Raw genomic sequence first — 19461 nt, 5'->3', positions numbered from 1 at the left:
GTCCAGTATCTGTTTCTCTATGTTTTTGTTAAACTGTTTATCTGTTGTTGCTTTGCTACTGTTGCTATTGCTGTCCTCTACTTCTACTTTTATAGGTACCACCATTATGATAATCTTTCTGCAATTGAAAGAACTAGAGTAACAGCTTAAATTTCTTAATGCTAATGACTGGGTTGTGAAACCAGTCAGTAATGTAGGGAACAAAAAAAATGTAAAGATTATGAGAAATAAAATATGCCGTTTTTTAATGATAATGCAGGTGCAAGTTATGAGCTAAAAATTGTATCCATAAAATATTCTTAGCTTCATCATTATCATCATCGTCGTTTAACGTCCGCTTTCCATGCTAGCATGGGTTGGACAATTTGACTGTGGACTGGTGGACCAGGAGGCGACACCAGGCTCCAATCTGATTTGGCAGAGTTTCTACACCGGGGTGCCCTTTCTAACGCCAACCACTCCGAGAGTGTAGTGGGTGCTTATACGTGCCACCGGCACGAGGGCCAGTCAGGCGGTACTAGCAACGGCCACACTCAAAATGGTGTATTTTACGTGCCACCTGCACAGGAGCCAGTCCATCGGCACTGGCAACGATCTCGCTCAAATGTCTTTTCATGTGCCAGGGAGGCGACGTTGGTAACGATCAACGGCCACGCACGAAATGGTGTATTTTACATGTCACCTGCATAGGGGCCAGTCCATCGGCACTGGCACTTTTCCTTTATTTGAAATATTATGAACTTTTCTTAATTTAGCTATAACAGTCAAATAGTAGAAACATTTAGGTAAGGGTTCTGAGGACCAGGCTAAATATAAAGTATATGTCTTAAATGTTTCATGTCTCTTTAAGTTCAAATCTCACAAGGATTAATGAACCATCTGCCTCTTTAAATAAAACCATCAAATCAAATATAGTTTCTGATTTTCTTGTCAATAAAGAAAATCTGGAAAAGAATATACTGGAATGATTTTCACTTATTTTCTTGTTGCCTACAGGAGTACCTGAATTCATTTCTGTAAGGTAATGAGTTATTAATAGATTATTCTAGTTAGATAACTAATCTAGCAAAAGCTGTATATCTTGGCTATGGATACAGCAGTGCCATTCATGGAATACCAACTGGTCACACTTCAGTGAATAGTCCAACACCCTGCCTCAATCATTTCTTACCCTCTTTATCTCTTTAGAATCACTATCATAACAACTAATAACTCTGCTGTAATGAGGTAGACGCAAACTTGGAATAGGAGTAGCATTTACTCTAATATTTGGATTTCCTCCAATGGCCGTCAAGTATTGTTGAGAAAATTTACAATGTATAATATTCTCAATGACTCTAAATTATTTTTATTTGGAAAGCTATACTGGCTATAAATATAGTTTAAATTGGTACACACTACATCAAGCATGATTAATTTGTCATCGCTCTAGGTATTTATATCTTCATTCCTTCATGGATTTCTTCCAAGCAATATTAATTAAAATAGACCTGCATCATTCATTTCTAAATTTAATGTGATTCATTTTTTATTTATCTATTTATTTATTTTGTTTATTTTTGGCATCATACCAAACATTTCATGTGCAGTGTGTGAATACTTTTGTTACTACCATGATTTATTTTCCTCAGCCTTTGTGAAGACAAGTTGATGTTATTTTGGAAAATGTCACCATCAGCAAAAATTTTACATTATTTTTTTTTTATTGCAATTAACAGTTCTAACAAAGAGCAATTTTAGCTAACAAAGTAGGATTCTTAATAAATATGCTGTTGTGATAAAGTTTAATAACTAATTTTTATTGATCAGATATGTTCGGGTTTTGGAAACAGCTCAGAGTTACATTATTGTTTAATAGATAAGAAGAAAACACAACTACAGCATGTATTACGTCACGAAACTTTCAGTTTGGTAAATGGGTGAGAGGTAGGACAAGAAGAGATGTGAGCTATACACACACACACACACACACACACACACACACACACACACACACACACATAATATGCCTGGTGTATCAGTGTGATAGTCAACTGTCACAGTAGTAAAGAAGATGTCTTAGAAGGAGTTACAGTTTTTAAATTACAAAACCAGGTCATAAAGGTTAGAGTATGTATTTGCATTAAGTATGATACACAGATGGGTAGTTGAAATCTAATACTGCTTCTGTTGCATATAATGGATTTTTATTCAGGCAGGCTGCCATTTGCACCTCCAGTGATTGTTTATTCACTGTTTTCCCATATCAGTGCCAACAAATTTTGTTTAAGCATGCAATTGGCCGTAAGTGCACATCGTCGACAATGTCCAATGAGGCAGAAATGCATCTAACATTCTCACCAGAGGACAATTTTCATCTACCTCCTATACATATTGTGTTTTTAAACACAGCTTGTTCATGTAAGTGTTATCTCAAGACAAATATCACAGTAAATTTGCCTTTCTTGATGTATTTACATTAAGTATGGAAGTTTGCTGGCTATTTTAATCTAATACTGGTTCTGCTGCATAAAACCCATGTGTGTACACACACATAGGCCCACTACATCTTTGAGAAGATGGTCAAATTATGTTTTTCTTTAAAGACATTTGAGAATTCACCAGATAGAAGTTGCTCTCAGAATCATCTGAAGTAAAAGATAATAAACACTGCATTTGTCTACTACAAATGTTTCAATGTCTAAATATTATTTGAATTTTCATTTCTGTTTCTTAATTTAATATTGCTTTGTCTTCAGTAATGTAATCCAACTTCTGCAAAAAATTATAACAGTGGAACATATCACATATCAAAGAAATATTTTAAAAACAAACTTATTTTTATTTCATTGTCTTTGTAATCTTTAATTATTTTTCTTATATAGTTTCCAATGTTTTTAATATCCTTTCTTTTTTTCTCCTTGTACAGGAGACAATTACTATGATCCTTTGAGCCCTCCTGCTTATGATACTGTCGCTTCAAGGGACCCTGAAACTCCAGTCTACCAAGATCCAGTTGATAAAGAACGCCAAGAAAAGGAATGGCAGGAAGAATTAAGCAAGGTAGAGTTCATGAATGTCATTCATATGAAAAACTGAAGTAGTTTCTTAAAGTATACTCATAGTTTCTAATAACATTTCTATATTCATGAAATAAACACAGTGTCAATAACTGATAACTCATACTTTGGTTATAACCAACAACACATTGTAACCTGCCTGCAATTAAATTGTAGTTCATAAATCTTTGAAGTATATGTATATTTAAAAGGGGAAAACATTAATCAAAATTATTTACCTGTTGGTGTGGGGCGAGAAAACCTTTTGTCTGTGTTGAAATTAGTTATAATGTTCTGCAAATTGAGATATTTGCATGAATTTATAGAGTAACTGCTTTAAAAAATAGGATATTCTAATTCCATATATTTAATTCAAGTATGAAAATATATAGATTGATTTATCTTGCCTAAAAGATAAATTACATAGCTGAAATAATAATAGTTGACCGTAGAGGCCAGCTGAAAGATTTTTTAATAGATGTTCTAAGTGGTTATATTATCTAATTTCTTGTTTTATGCATAAGATCATTGAAAGTTTTGCACAATTAATTATGAATTGTTAATTGTTGATTAAATATGAATTGTTTTGTTTCAAACTTTTAGATAGATGGAGAGATCCTCACTTTGCGACAAGTACTGACTGCAAAAGTACGCCGAGCAACAGAATTAAAACGAAAATTGGGCATTACACCATTGCAGGAATTCAAACAAGATATTCAGAGTGGATTTCAACAACTCCGTGAAAGTGGAACGTAAGTGCAAACATTTGCAAATCAATTTCTTGGTGTTCTTTCATTCTTTGCACCATTTTTGTTTTGTCAAAACAATTTTCGTTTCGTTTTTTATTATTTAAGTATTAGTTTGTCAAGAAATCTTACATTCAGTATTTGTCATCAGTTTAGGTAATAATTTCTTCACAGTATAGTTTGTTGGTTGTGACTTTACCTTAGTTTTTTTATATGTTTCCTATCTAAATGCATTTACAAATTAGACTCTTTGTAATATTGATATAAAGGGGCATTTTTATGCTTTACCTATTTAATTTCATGAGACTCTAAATTAAGATTTGTTTTAAAAAAAGTGCAAATTTTAATCCATGTAAGCTCAAGGTTTTTAACACTGCATGTTTAAAAAAGTTGGTTTATAATTTTTTTTAATCTATTGCTTCAACTCCATTCTAATTTTTATTTGATTTTTAAGAAAGAATCTCTTTTCTGTAAGAGATCATCTAATATAACAAGAACATCTTATTCATTGTTAACAGATATTCAAACTTTGCTATTCATTACTGCCAGTTGAAATTGTTGTTCCTGAAGTATTATATATATTTATGTAAAATATAATCTCTCCTGCCTCTTACATGTACAGTCTCAGTGTAAATAGATCCCTTCTTTATATTCATTCATTATCTCATTTCTTACTTTCTCGATCTCAAACAGGGGAGGTGGTGCTTCTTCAATCTTGTAAGTATCTCGCACTTGCTAGTAAATATTGTCTGTTATATAAATTATTTAAATTATATTAGTTTGCCTTCACTCATGTTCTTTAGTTGGTTTGAACCATTCTGGTTTCAGCTTTCTTTGCAAAGATAATTAATGACCTTGTGACCTTGTTTCAAATTATTGTCCATTACTAGAAAAAAGTCACTTCTTATTTGATGACTTCAAATTTCAGTCAAAAATCATTTCCATTCCTACATTTGTGTGTGTGTCTTTCTGTGCAATCACATGTGTGCACATGCATGCACATGTGGTGTATAGATGCAGTCAGGGCCATGTGGTCAAGACATTCACTTAGCAATCCTGTGTTTCTGATTTCACTTACACTACACAGGACACAAGACAAATGTCTTCTCTCATACCCTTGGATCAAACAAAGCCTCACAAGCAAAATTTGGTAGATAGAAACTGTGTGGGATGTGTGTATTTATGTATGTATGTATATATGCATGTATGTATATTGGCATCCGATGTCAGAATTAATGTATAAACTGACTTTGTAGGATTGATCCTACATACATCAAGATCAGTTGATTGGGCCTTGTTTTCCTCTATAAGAAGATAAAATAAGGATTAGACAAAGAACCGGGGCAATATAACTAACTCTTGAGGATGGTTTTCTATCATTATTCAATATACATCTGTATCAGTATTCATAGTAAAACTACAATAACTAAATTACATACTAAATAGTAACCAATATTTAAGTCCATACAAATAATAATCCCACCAATCTTCCATAGTTTCTACTATAATAAGAGAGAATGAAAGCTTTATTCTAATTCTCTCCACGATTGAGTTTGATGGATAACATAACAATTATGAGTGAAATACATTATTTCATAATTCAAAGGTTAATAATAAAAGCACTACATACTCTTTATATATATTACCCTTACAAGCTATAATGTATGTATATATATATATGTATGTATGTATGTATATATATATGTATGTATATATGTATGTATGTATATATATATATATGTATGTATATATCTCATCATCATCATTATCATTTAACGTCCACTTTCCATGCTAGCATGGGTTGGATGATTTGACTGAGGACTGGCAAGTCAGCAGGCTGCACCAGGCTCCAATCTGATCTGGCAGAGTTTCTACAGCTGGATGCCCTTCCTAACACCAACCACTCCGAGAGTGTGGTGGGTGCTTTTACGTGCCACCGGCATGACGGCCAGTCACACGGTACCGTTAACAACCTTGCACAAAAAGGTGTTTTTTACATGCCACCTGCACGGGAGCCAGTCCAGTGGCACTGGCAACGACCTCGCTCGAATGATTTTCTAACGTGCCACCAGCACAAGTGCTAGAAGGTGACACTGGTAACAATTATGCTCAAATGGTGCTATTTACGGGCCACTAGCATGGAAGCCAGACAGCTGCTCTGGCAATGAACACACTCAGACAGTACTGTTAGTACTCCACTGGCGCAGGTGCCAGTCATCGAATATGGTTCAAATGCGATTTCGATTTCACTTGCTCCAACAGGTCTTCGCAAGTCAAGTTAAGTGTCCAATGAAGGAGAGGTTGGCATGGGTGCCAGTCATCAGATTCGGTTCGATTTTGATATCAGATTTCAAATTCACTTGCCTCAACAGGTCTTCGCAGGCAGGTAAAGATACGAATAAGTGAGCTGGCTACACTTCTGGCAGAGGTCACAGCTTATGCTCTCATTTGGCTTGCCAGGTCTTCTCATGTACTGCATATTTCCAAAGGTCCCGGTCACTAGTCATGACCTCGGTGAGGCCTAAAGTTCGAAGGTCGTGCTTCACCACCTCATCCCAGGTCTTCCTGGGCCTACCTCTTCCACAGGTTCCCTCAACTGCTAGGGTGTGGTACTTTTTCACATAGTTATCCTCATCCATTCTTGCCACATGTCCATACCAGCGCAGTCATCTCTCTTGCACACCACAACTGATGCTTCCTAGGTCTAACTTTTCTCTCAAGGTACTTACACTCTGTCGAGTATGCACACTGACATTACACATCCATCAGAGCATACTGGCTTCGTTTCTTGCGAGCTTACGCATGTCCTCAGCAGTTACTGCCCATGTTTCACTGCCATGTAGCATGGCTGTTCGTACACATGCGTCATACAGTCTGCCTTTTACCCTGAGTGAGAGGCTCTTTGTCACCAGCAGAGGTAAGAGCTCTCTAAACTTTGCCCAGGCTATTCTTATTCTAGCAGCTATACTTTCAGCGCACCCTTCTCCACTACACACTCGGTCATCTAAGTAGCGGAAGTTATCAACTACTTCTAGTTTTTTCTCCCTGGAGTGTGGCAAAGGTTGTTTTCTGCACATTTTCAGTGTTTATTGCTCCTGAGTATCTGCCACATACAAAAACTATCTTGCTAGTTAGCCTTCCTTTGATATTGCTGCACCTCTTATGTGTCCATATCTTACACTGGCTACATCTTATAGAGTTTCTACCTACGCCTTTTCTGCAGATCAGGCAGGACCATCTACCTGAAGGGGTTTGTGTCTTGTCTACCTTCCTACCTATTAGGACTTTGGTTTTAGCCAAATTGACTACCAGATAAGGGATCGGGGGACCTTGTCAAAGGCCTTCTCCATGTCAATGAAAGCCAGGTACAGAGGTTTATCTTTGGCTAGGTATTTCTCCTGCAGCTGTCTTACCAGAAATATAGCATCAGTGGTGCTTTTCCCTGGCATGAATCCAAACTGCATCTCGTCTAAACTAACTCTCTCCCTAATTAGTTGAGCTATGACCCTCTCCGTGACCTTCATTACCTGATTCAACAACTTGACACCTCTGTAATTATTTGTATCTAAAGCGTCAACTTTACCTTTGTAGCAGTTGACTATGGTACTGCTACACCAGTCATTCGGTATGACTCCGTCATGTATCACGTGGTTAACTATACGGGTGACTAGACTATAGCCGACACTGCCAGATATTTTGAGCCTCTCTGTGGTGATTCCTGATGGGCCGGGGGTTTTCCCTGTCTTCATACTCTTAATTGCTTTATCTACCAAGGTACTGTCAATTCGGATAGCTGGTCCCTCTGTTGGTTCGACATTCGGCAGACTCTCTTTCTCCCATTCATTCTCTTTGGCATCTCCAAACCTCTCTCTTTGCAGCCTCATCTAGTGTAAGTGAACCATCATCCATGCGGATACATTTCTCTCCTACGACATCATGATTCTCTCTCACACACTGTCTTGTAACACGAAACACCTCAAGTTTTTGGTCCTCACGGCACATAACATTGACGAATTTTTTCTTATCTGCTTCCCCTCTGGCTAAATAAACCTGTCTCCTAGCTTCTGTTTTGGCAGTCTGATACAATTCCCTGCTACCACTGTTCTTCCAGTCCTTCCAAGCCTGTTTCTTTTCTCTGATAGCCCTGTCAACAACATTGTTCCACCACCACGTTGCCTTGGGTTGAGAGGGGACTCTGCATCATCCACAGATCTGGTCAGTGGCCTCTGGCAGGTTGTCCCATAGAAACCTCCAGTTGTCTTCCACATCATGTGATGCTATATCCCCTTCTATTTTGTCAAAGGCTTTGAGTAATACGTCTCTAAATCTCTGTCCATTCGCAGGATGTTTGAGCTTCCAGACCCTTCTCCTCCATACTGGTCGTCTTCTGGACATCCATTTAGCCCTGATCCTGAAGTCACTAACTACCAGTCTATGTTGTGGGGTACATAACTACAATAGAACTTTTGGTATGTTTGTTTGTTAGATTATCCCTATTGCTTATAATTTCAAGTGCCTTGAATGAGCATAGGTGCCATCCATTTAGAGAAAACCAATTCTAGTGTCAGACCAAGATATTTCGTACAGGATTTCTCTCATTTTTATGTCCCATATCAGTTTAGCGATGGATGTAGATTTGCTCTTGCCTGGGTCCTTGAATGAGTGGATATGATTATAAGATCCTTGTGTAAATTGAGACAATGTGGCCCCTATTTAGTGAAAGGTTTCAGTATTAGTGGTAGTTTTCAAAGTTCCAGTATGAGTGTAAATAGCCAGGAGTTCATGTAGAATACTGCATTTACAATACACTGGCTTTCTACCCTATCAGGACCTACAATGTGTGAGTGTGTGTGAGTCTTGACTTGTGTGCTGATTGCAAAGAAAATCACCAGTCATATTAACAGTGTCGTTTATTTGCAGTCTTTTGTGAAAGCATGGTAGATGGAAGAAACTGTGTGGAAGCCTGTCATGTTTATGTATGGGAGTCAGAAAGAGAGAACAACTGTTGCTAGGTTGTTTACACTCTTCATACCTTTGTACTTTATCAAAAAGTGATGGATAGCATAGGTACCAAATTTTAAAATAAATACTGGGGTCAGTCTGTACAACTAAAACCTTTCGAGGCTGTGCCCTGGCATGACCATAGTCCAATGACTGAAACAAGTTAAAGAATAAAAGAACACTCATACAACTAATCATGATTAATCACCTAACCCATGCCAGCATAAAAAGTAGATGTGAAACAATTATGATGATAAAGTGGAGGAAGATGTATGTGTTGTATATGTATCTGTGTGCTTGTTTACATTTGCACTTCTCCAAAAATTACTGAGCAGTGACAACGTTGTCATTTCCCCTGTCAACAAGTCATCTGCTGGTTTGTGCCTCCAATGACACGTGGAATAAAAGATTTTTATTTGCAAAACAGGTAATATTTAGCAACAGGAAGGGCTTTCATCTATAAAAAAACCATGTTTATACTCAATAACACATGGCCTGACGTATTTTTCAGAAGAATGGAAATAAATGACACCACTTGTATGACAGTGACATTTGTTTACAACTATCATGTGATGTCGAGTCAAAAACACACATACATACATGCATGCACACACACACACACAACTGGCTTCTTCAGTTTCTGTCTACCAAATCCACTCACAGGCTCTGGTCAGACCAAGGCTATAGTAGAAGGCACTTGCCCAAAGTATTACTGTGAAACTGAACCTGAAGTCACATGGTTGAGAATTGAACTTCTTAAAAGCACAGCCATGTCTGTGCCCGCTTTGATGAATTCCCCAGTAATGTAACGATAGTAGTTTAGTAAAAGTCACATATCATTAAATTATGTCTATTTGAGGCATAGTTCTTGCAAGCAGATGTTCTTTATCTGACTTGTTTTTCAAGTAAAGAGTCTCTTATTCCACACAGCTTCAAATGCACAAAGTGATTGGACATTTTGTTGACAGCAGAAGCTGACAACACCACCACCTGTAGTGTGTGTGTGTGTGTGTGTGTGTGTGTGTGTCTTTATACATATGCACTCGCAATTTGTGTTGTTGTTTTCTTTATAGTTTTTTTATAGTCTGTGTCTTATTTCATTTGATATTTATTGTATATTTGTGATAATTTAATAATACTATATAACTTTTGTTATTGTTGTTGATTTCCTATGTGAATCACTTGTTTGTACCATTTAACACAAATTCACTTGTATTACTTAACGTAGTTGTAGTCTTTGTTTTCTGTCATTACAACACTGTTGGTCAACTTGTTTAAATAAATGCTTATTGCATATTTATTTGCATTCATATATTATATTCATATCTGAAACTTCCATTTAATTCTGCATTTACAAAAGGCTGCCTAATTCGACTTTTTTTTTTTTTTTTTCGACATTTCATATTTCCATCATATGTCAGTAGTTTTCATTTACATCTGCTGACATTGTTATAGAATATAGTGAATCAATTACTATATCTATTACAAAACTTCCTTCCTCTAAAGATATATTGATGTACTACAATCAGTTAAAACAATACTCAAAATCCTTTTCATCAATTTACAGTAATTAACTTTGATTTGTTGATGCTGATACATCCTATTCAGTCTGTAAATGAATATTATTACTGGTACCATAAAGTCAAGGTACATACCTAGCAAACTGACCCAGCTTCATATTCCAGTTGTATCTGTTTCGCTTCAGTTAGTTTTTGTAAAGATATTAGCAACAATTTATTCCAACTTTACCACACACATGTGCACACACCAACCTGAGGCCAATTGTCCATGTAAGAAGTCAATATTGCTCCATTCAATGACAATAAAAATCTTTATGTAGCAATTATATTTTTCCTGTTCAATTTATCTTCATTTAGAAAATGTGTCCTATAAGTTGGATTATAAATTTTAGATGTTTATCTTTTCCAAAAATATCAAAAGAAAATATTTCACCAAGTTGTAATTTTTCTGGTGATGATTTATGGCCAAAGATTTGGATGCTTACCTCAACCCCTAGTGCTATTTTGTTTCATTATTAGAAGCACTTCACTCTCAAATAGCTCTACAAATAGACTACATAGCTCTAATATGTATGACTAACTACTACTCACCACTATTTATTTGTAATGCTCATCTCATATCCTTATCTAAGCACTTTTGAGGACTAAATTCCTAGCATTGATGGCAGAGCACTCCAAAAATTATGAACTTATATTCAATGAATAATATATTTGAGAAAACTATTATTCTCAATAATTTTCATTGTTAAACACATTTGCTGAAGCAGCTATGGATGTAATAATTCAGAACAATTTTAGAAACTTCAGTCTTACATCATTATAGCTTTAGGATTGATGTTTTACTGAATAGAACCCTTAAAAATCAGGTTTTGTAATGCTTAATAAAAAGTTTTCTTCTGCTATGTTCATCAAAAACATTTTTTAAGAGCATATTTTTGTCAGGTATTCTTCCTGATACTTAATGTATTAAGAAATATCTTCTCATGTTTACTCCTCAAGACAATTTTATCTGTGTGAAGATATAAAACCTACACTTCTTACTATACCCTATTATTGAAAGTCTGGTGTTTTATCCAAATACCTGATACTGCTTCACCTTTTAATTACCTGACATAAAGCAGTTAGTGCTAAGAGTATATGTGATATGAATCTCAAGAAGAGCATTTGTATTCTCCTGTATAAGAGGACATAAAATGGTTACAAGTAGTGCTCCTTCTCTTCCACCTCGGAAAAAAATATGTTTATTCACTAACAGACTCAGGCTTATTAAAATTGACAGAATTTTATGACTTATTTTCCTTGTATTAATGACATAAAAAAAATCATTAAGCATTTGATGAGTTAAATTTACCAATGTCATATTCAATTACTGCTAATTCTTTTCAGATAGTACTTTCTTATTAAGACATGATTTATCTCCTTGTCCTTCGGGGCTTTTCTTAATATCCTTTTGTAAAGTTCTCCATATACCTTTCAAATGGTTACTAGTTTGTCAGGTTTCCTTTGTTTATTTCACTAATTGCTATTGCAATACTATCACACTAATTATATCTCAATCATTACTATTAAATCCAGAGGTACATTTGTTTTCAGTAGTGTTCATATATATATATATATATATATATATATATATATATATATATATATATATATATATAAAAGATAATAAGAGTGAAAAAACTACAGAAGGCTTGTGTTACATGGTTAAAGTATATATTTAAATTATGTCAGAAAAATGTTAGAAAAATGTTAGAAAATCTTTTTGGTATATAAACATTGTATTTTGAGAAATAACCGGTTTCGTGTTGTCTTTTCAAATTTCTCTACTTCATTGTGTCGTGTTCGTTCCAATACAATGTTTCATCATCATCATCATCATCATCGTTTAACGTCCGCTTTCCATGCTAGCATGGGTTGGACGATTTGACTGAGGACTGGTGAAACCGGATGGCAACACCAGGCTCCAATCTAATTTGGCAGAGTTTCTACAGCTGGATGCCCTTCCTAACGCCAACCACTCAGAGAGTGTAGTGGGTGCTTTTACGTGTCACCCGCACGAAAACGGCCACCAAAAAGATTTTATAACATTTTTCTAACATTTTTCTGACATAATTTAAATATATACTTTAACCATGTAACACAAGCCTTCTGTAGTTTTTTCACTCTTATTATCTTTTATACATCCAACCACGTGCTTTCACATACCAACTTTCTCACCTATATATATATATATATATACACATAATGAAAGTACAATTTTTGGTAGTATGTTGAAGGTATTTCACATAATGATGTGTTTATGTTTTGTCTGATTTTTACTCTTATGGTTTGTTATATTTGCTATCCTAATCCGTTTTAATTCAGGGCGGGTGCTTCTTCAAGTGATTTGTGAGTACTATGGAACAGTGTTGATCTTGCATGTTATGCTCTGTAGTGCATTTATTTTATAACTCATCAGCTAGTCAGTATAAACAATTTTTTAAAATACATTCAGTGCACATTAAATATTTCCTTTAAAAAATGTCTACAATGCAGCTATTTCTGCTAGCTTAATAAATAGCTTTCTAGTTACATATGAATTTATGTTTACTGAATTGTCTATAGATTTGGTAAAATTTGTGGATTTTGTATTGCTATTATTATAAGAGTATTATTATTATTGTTAATATGAAAACATTATGATTGTAATTATAAAAAATATTATTAATCAGTAATATGGCAGATTAATTCAGTAACTGTATCTTTCTCACTCAAAAATAGGCTTTGAGCCTTCTCAAATTATTATTGCTTTTCATCCTTTCGGAGTCAGATATAAATATCAGTCAAGTACTGGGGTCAATGTAATCGACTTCCCCCTCCCTTCAAAAACTGTTGGCCTTGTGCCAAAATTTGAAGCCATTATTATTATTATTATTATTATTATTATTATTATTATTATTATTATTGTTTGATATGCAGTGGAGATTGCTGAGACAGTAGTGCACCAAATTAAATGCAATGTAGCATTTAGTTTCATTCTCCTCAATCCCAAATTTCAAATCCCTCTGGTCTTGTCCTTTCCTTTAATCCTTCTGTGTGGTGTGGTAGAGGGACAACATAAGAACTACTGATATTTTAGGGTCGATTTGATTAATCTATATCTTGCAACCCTATTTTAACATTATTATTAACATGAAAGAAACTATTACTTCAAGTCTGTGACTGGACAGAGTTGAAAATTTTGATCATTTTTCTAGTGTAGAGTTTGCTGCTTGTTCTGAATTGCATTGTTGAATCTGTTAAAACTCATGAGATGTCAAGGAATTCATTGTGATTATGAATATCCACTTCAGCCTCCACCTCATGTGGTCAAAATGGGAATGAGTGTTTGGTCAATTCTTACTGAGATCAATTTAGATCTGCAGACTAGACTGCAACTTTGTATAGCTTTATTTATCAGATTATCATAGTGAGCAGCATTATGTTCTCAGTTTAATATGACCGAAGGATTATGTTGAGCAGTTATTACTTGTGAGAGTGGTCAGACTGACAGAAAGATCCATGGTGAGAATTACTCCATTGTATTTAAAATTCTGATTGCTTAGAGATAGTAGAAATAGGAAGCTGACAATATGTATAATATTTTACTGTTTGGAGTTTAAATTCTGATCTACTTGGCCTTTCATCTCTCTAAAATCAACAAAAATATTAATACTAGAATTAATTCACTTGATTTTGCCCCTTTACAAAAATCAGTCATTTATTTAATCTTACCAAATATTATTATATTCATTTCAATATATTATTCACATTTAGCACTTACCATATCCTCAAATGGAGATAGAGTGAAGCAAAACTAAACAAGGTTGTCAAAGAGACAGTAGAAAGAGACAAAATGAAAATAAAGCATATAACAAATTCATCATTATAATGATTAGAACAGTTGAGTGATAGACTAGTAGAGAACTAGAAAAGTTGTTCTCCAATATTTTGAGATTCTTGAGTTCATCTTCCTTTCCATTCTTCTTGCATTGATAAAATAAATACCAGTCATGTTGTAAAGCTGATCACATCAACTCAACTCTTCCTGCAAAATCTGTGGTCTTACACTAATGTTAGAAATTATCATTATTATTATTGCTTTCCTTTATTTTATAATGTCACTAAAACACTGAAACATCCCAGTTAATAACATTACACAAATGTGCTTTCAATGTTTTGCAATTAAAACCAAATAACATTTTTCTTCTGATGTAAAGATGAACACTTTGAGCACTTTTACATTTATAAAACTCCATTTTTTTTTTTAAATGTATTGAATTATATATCATATACATATTATTTATTAGTGAGTTGGCAGAATTGTTAGAGTATCAGTAAAAGTGCTTTGCAATGTTTATTCTAGCTCTTAATGTTCCCAAATTCAAATCCTGTCCTTCATCCTTTTGAGGTCAATAAAATAAAGTACCAGTTGAGCACTAAGGTTGATGTAATTCATTTAGTCCCTCTCCTCAAAAAATTACTGACCATATGCCAAAATCCAAATGATAATAATTATTATTATTAATTACTATAATTGAATATTTTATATGTAGCCCAAATTAAAATTCTGATATTATTGTTGTTAAGATGAGTGTCAGGCTAACTAATGCTAGAGCATTAAACTAAGTGCTTTGCAATAATTTTATGGTTGTTCATTCTGAGCTCACTTTCAATCAAGTCACTTTTGCCTTTTCTTTCTCTTAGAACAAGAAAATGAGTACCAGTTGCTAACTGAGATTAGTTCAACCATCTATGCCTGTTTCCTACAAAAATTGACCTTGTGCTCATGTAAGACATCATTATCAGGCTTGGTCAATGAGAGACTATCTCTTTATGATGCTTCATCTGATATGAACTTTATACATATTATACTTTTCCCATCCCCCCCTCCTCTTACACATATCTGTTTGCAGATAGAAATCTTATGTTTTTTAAAGTATACTATTTATGAAAAGGCTGAAATTTCATAGCAGTAACATAGACCAATAACAATTTAAATACCAAACTACTAATTTAAGCTCCTCTTCTGATACTTAAGTGGTTTCTCTTACTTTTTTAAATGCAAATTATTATTTTGAAATGTTAATTTTGTTGATCTTAATACTTGTATTTTCTTTTTTAATTTATTTTAAAATTTTGTTTATAATTGAAAATTACTTTTGTTCTACAGCTTGCATATATTACTCTCCTTCACAAAAAAATAAAGTATGTGATGATGTTTCTATATATTAATGAGAATTTTACTCTTATCTTCAGTTCAAGGAGAAATTAAAGTAAAATATAGTAAATTTAATTATGCAAATAAACTTATATTTTGTTGTTTTGTTTGTTTTCTTTCTTCCTTGTTCTATAGTTTTTATTGGAAGAATAGGAGTTCACAGAAGTGGTAGCATACCAGACTAAATATATTAGAATTTTATGACTTATTCCTTCACATTCTCTATTGAATTACATTCAGTGCTTACCTTGTCTTCTGTCCCTTCAAGGTCAATAGAATAAGCACCAAGTGAGGCATTCAATCAATCTTGATTCTCCTCTTCAACACATAGCTTTGTGCCAATGGGAAACATTTTTGTTACTCATTTTATTACTTGATGATGAAGAGTTTATTCATGCCATCATAAAATTGTACCAATTTACAATTACCTTTTTGAGATAATTTTTTCTATGGCTGTAAAAAATTTTGATCTGAAAAAAAATTTTTTGATTTTTTTCTTTTCCTGATATTTTCTTATTATTCTTTAGGTTTAAACCATTTGCAACATGGGGGAAAATTTGAAATTATTTTTTAAAAAATCATGTGCATTATTTATTTATTTAAATTATCAATTATTTGACTTAAATTCATTGAAAAACAATTTGCTTGTTAAGAAATTGATGAAAATTTTATTTTTCTTACATACCTAATAATAAAACTCCTTGTTTTCCACGGCATGGTAAGAGGAAGAACAACAGCATCCATGAATTTTTCACAGGAATGCCAAGATTAATAGTGAGGTCATAGTTTGCAGCAATAGGAAGTAATACCAAGTTTTTTAGTTACACTCTGCCTAAACATCTGATCCAAATGTCCACAAAAAATGTCCCTGCTAAAGGCACTCACAGGCCAGCTCATTATTTAATTGGGCAACAGGTTAAGTCTAGCTTCTGGAGCTTGTGTTCAAAATGTTACACAGAATCATAGGAAAAGACAATTCTAGTACTTACATGTACCTTATATATATATTTTATTGTAAAATTGTGTTGACTAGCAGTAATATTCTGGGTGAAAATTCTCCCTTTCAAATAGAAGAAAATAGTGAGTTCAGGGAAATGTATTGTTATCAGCAGGCCTTACATATATTTATTGATATAAAGCCTGCTAAGGTAAACTTTGCCTTTCATCCTTCCAATTGATAAAATAGTACTAAAAATACTGGGTACAATTAACTTTACTACTCTCCAAATTTTATGGTTTGCTTGCAATGTTAGAAATCACCAATATTGGATTGGCAGCATTTAGAGATAAATAATTGAACAAAAGCTCAATAAAATAATCTCAATTACATATTGAGGTCAATTAAATTAGCTTCACTCCTTCTAAATTTGTGACCTTATGTTAATGATAAAAAGGTCAGTCAATTGGCAGAACTAGCAGCAAACAAAATGTCTTACAGTATTTAGTTATATCTCTTTACAGTCTGAGTTCAACCCATTAGCATTTAGACTAGCTATATCCAGCCCATATATTGTTCAAACCAACCAGATCTGGCCTCTCACCCCTTCCCTATAATGTCACATCATCAAAATCTCAAAGCTACAAGATAGTGCATGATTAATTCAAAACAATGTGAAAAAATAAGTATTACAATTGACAGAGTAATCTAAATGCTAAAGGTTAAATCCTGCCCATATCAACTTTGTCTTTCATCTTTCTAAGATTGTTAAAATGAATATATTCCAAGTGCTGGCAGGGTCAGTATACTTCACTATATTCCTCTCCCAAAATTTGTCTTATGTTAGAAATTATTATTAGTCAACCTCCACTCTGGTTCAACTATCTAGGTCATGCTTTCAAATATGATACAATGCCATTCATATATAAACTAGGATAAATCCAATCAGCTGTAACTTGCTCCTATAAATTTGTTGCTTCATGCCCTTATAATAAAACAGCATGGAATGTTTCAGTTCCAAGTTTGAAACTCTTTATTATTCCCTTTATATGTCACTGGAAAAATGCAAACATTATTTCCCATGTCCCCTTTTCCACAAACATGGGGTGTTGCACTTCTGTTAAGAATAATAATTATTTTATTATTATTGTCATCGCCTTCTCTGACACACAGTCTGTGACCTGTAGAGTGTTTCTGTTATTCTTGTGACTATATTGCAGATATCAGAAAACCTGTAAACAACTGTCTGTTTATGTTATTGCAGTGCTCTGGTGATCAATGTTTCTATGTACCTATCTAATAACACAGTACATTTAGGGAGACTAGATCACCTGACATTGGGCTCCTTATCATGTAACTCTTCATTGGTATTATTATTGTTATCATTGTCATGGTGTTTACTGATCACTTAGATTACCTTTGATACAATAATTAAGCTACTACAATATGCTCCTATTCACTATTCCCTCTGTTTGTGTGTCATCATAAACTCATACAACCACACTCTCACACACACCCCTCAATGCAAATTATTGTTTGTGTGGTGTATGTGCATGCATGTTTACATATATATAGGAGCAGGTTTGTGGTTAAGAATTTTGCTTTACAACCACATGATCTTTGTTTCGATCCCATAGTGTGGCACTTTGGGGTTGGATGAGTTACAAAATGGCATCAAGAAGGGCACCCAGCTGTAGGAAACTGCTACAAGAATCTTATCCAACCCATGCCAGTGTGGTAAAAGCTGATGTACAAATTGTGACTATATATACACATACACATATATCAGGTCATCCCATAAGTTCTGTCCAAATTTTGAATAAAGAAAACAAGTGATCAAATGTTATATTTAATTGAAATTTAATCGTCAATGTACTTTCCCTGGTTATCTAGGACTTCCTTCCATCTATTTACAAACTTTTTAATCCCATCAATGTAAAACTCTTTTGGTTTCAAAGCAAAGCACTCTGAAATGTCAGTTTTGACCTCCTCCTGGCTTGTGATATGTAATGAAGTATCTATGTGAAATATACTGGATTGATTGAAATGGTTGACAGTGGATTGAGGAATATCAGAGTAGGAATACTTAAGTTTTTGGAAGTTGATGTTATGATAAATATAAGAAAGTGGCCAAAACTTATGCTGGGGTTTGTTCATCACCATTTGGTAGAGCTGGTGTACTTAATTGGGAAAAAAAAAAATAGCCAACTCGGGCTCAGAGGTGATCAAAAGTATTGTAGGTCCATTTTTTTTTTTTTTTACCCTAAGGGTTAATTAGTTCTGACTGTCAATGATAGATATAAATTTTTAGAGATTTCAATCAAAGGAAATATTTTGCATGTTTCAACATATTATATATTAGGTTTCATTTATTGTGGCTGTAGTTTTTGTCTTTATTTTCATTAGAAAATGTTTCAGCTTAATAGATCTTCAGCTATCTTTTCTGTTAGAGGCAATCTTTCACTGTTCTTGATGTTGACCATAAATTGCTTCATTCTACAAACAGAATCTACAGAATTTCAGCGTCCCATTTGATTCATTTCTCTTTTAATCAATAAGTGTTGCTTTTTATTAACGTTTATTAGTTCCAGATTCCAACACTGCTCTGCATGACTATAGGGCTTTACTTAAAATAGCCACTTAGTCTGGTGTAACTCTAATATCCTTACTGTCAAATCCCATAATGTTCACTTCTACATTTCTTTGCAGATTTATGGCTCTGCATGAAATTTGTTTCTTTAACATTTTTGTTCTGCATGATAATTTCCTCCCAGTTTCAGCTGTTGCTGCTTATTCAGTTTGCATGCACATTTATGGTATTTTACTTGTTCTGAGAGTAACAATAATGAGATATGCTAAGTTTTTGCAGAAATCCTACAATAACTGAACTACTTTTGTTACTCTGACAACTTCAACAATGTATATTTTCTTAATGCATCTTTGGCATTCAGGTTTGTATTCTCAGAAAACAAAGGAATTT

The 19461-nt window shown here is 33.9% G+C and overlaps 1 protein-coding gene across 22 annotated transcripts in view; it reads left to right on the top strand.

Moving 5' to 3' along the window:
• LOC106876659 (tumor protein D53) overlaps positions 1–19461 on the top strand; it is a 205132-nt gene that overhangs the window by 171269 nt on the left and 14402 nt on the right. For 7 of the 22 annotated variants that reach the window (XM_014925291.3, XM_014925290.3, XM_052966622.2 and 4 more), the window contains 4 exons: positions 2909–3042; positions 3642–3790; positions 4478–4501; positions 12670–12693. In XM_014925291.3, coding sequence (XP_014780777.1) covers positions 2909–3042; positions 3642–3790; positions 4478–4501; positions 12670–12693 — 331 coding nt within the window. The remainder of the gene's footprint in view (positions 1–2908; positions 3043–3641; positions 3791–4477; positions 4502–12669; positions 12694–19461) is intronic. The other 15 variants (XM_089348662.1, XM_089348659.1, XM_089348661.1 and 12 more) reach the window with 3 other exon arrangements.

Source organism: Octopus bimaculoides, chromosome 3 (assembly GCF_046866305.1).
Source record: "Octopus bimaculoides isolate indiv1 chromosome 3, ASM4686630v1, whole genome shotgun sequence".
NCBI lineage: Eukaryota > Metazoa > Mollusca > Cephalopoda > Octopoda > Octopodidae > Octopus > Octopus bimaculoides.
Note: the sequence above shows the minus strand (reverse complement) of the source record. Positions and strands in the feature narration are given on the sequence as shown.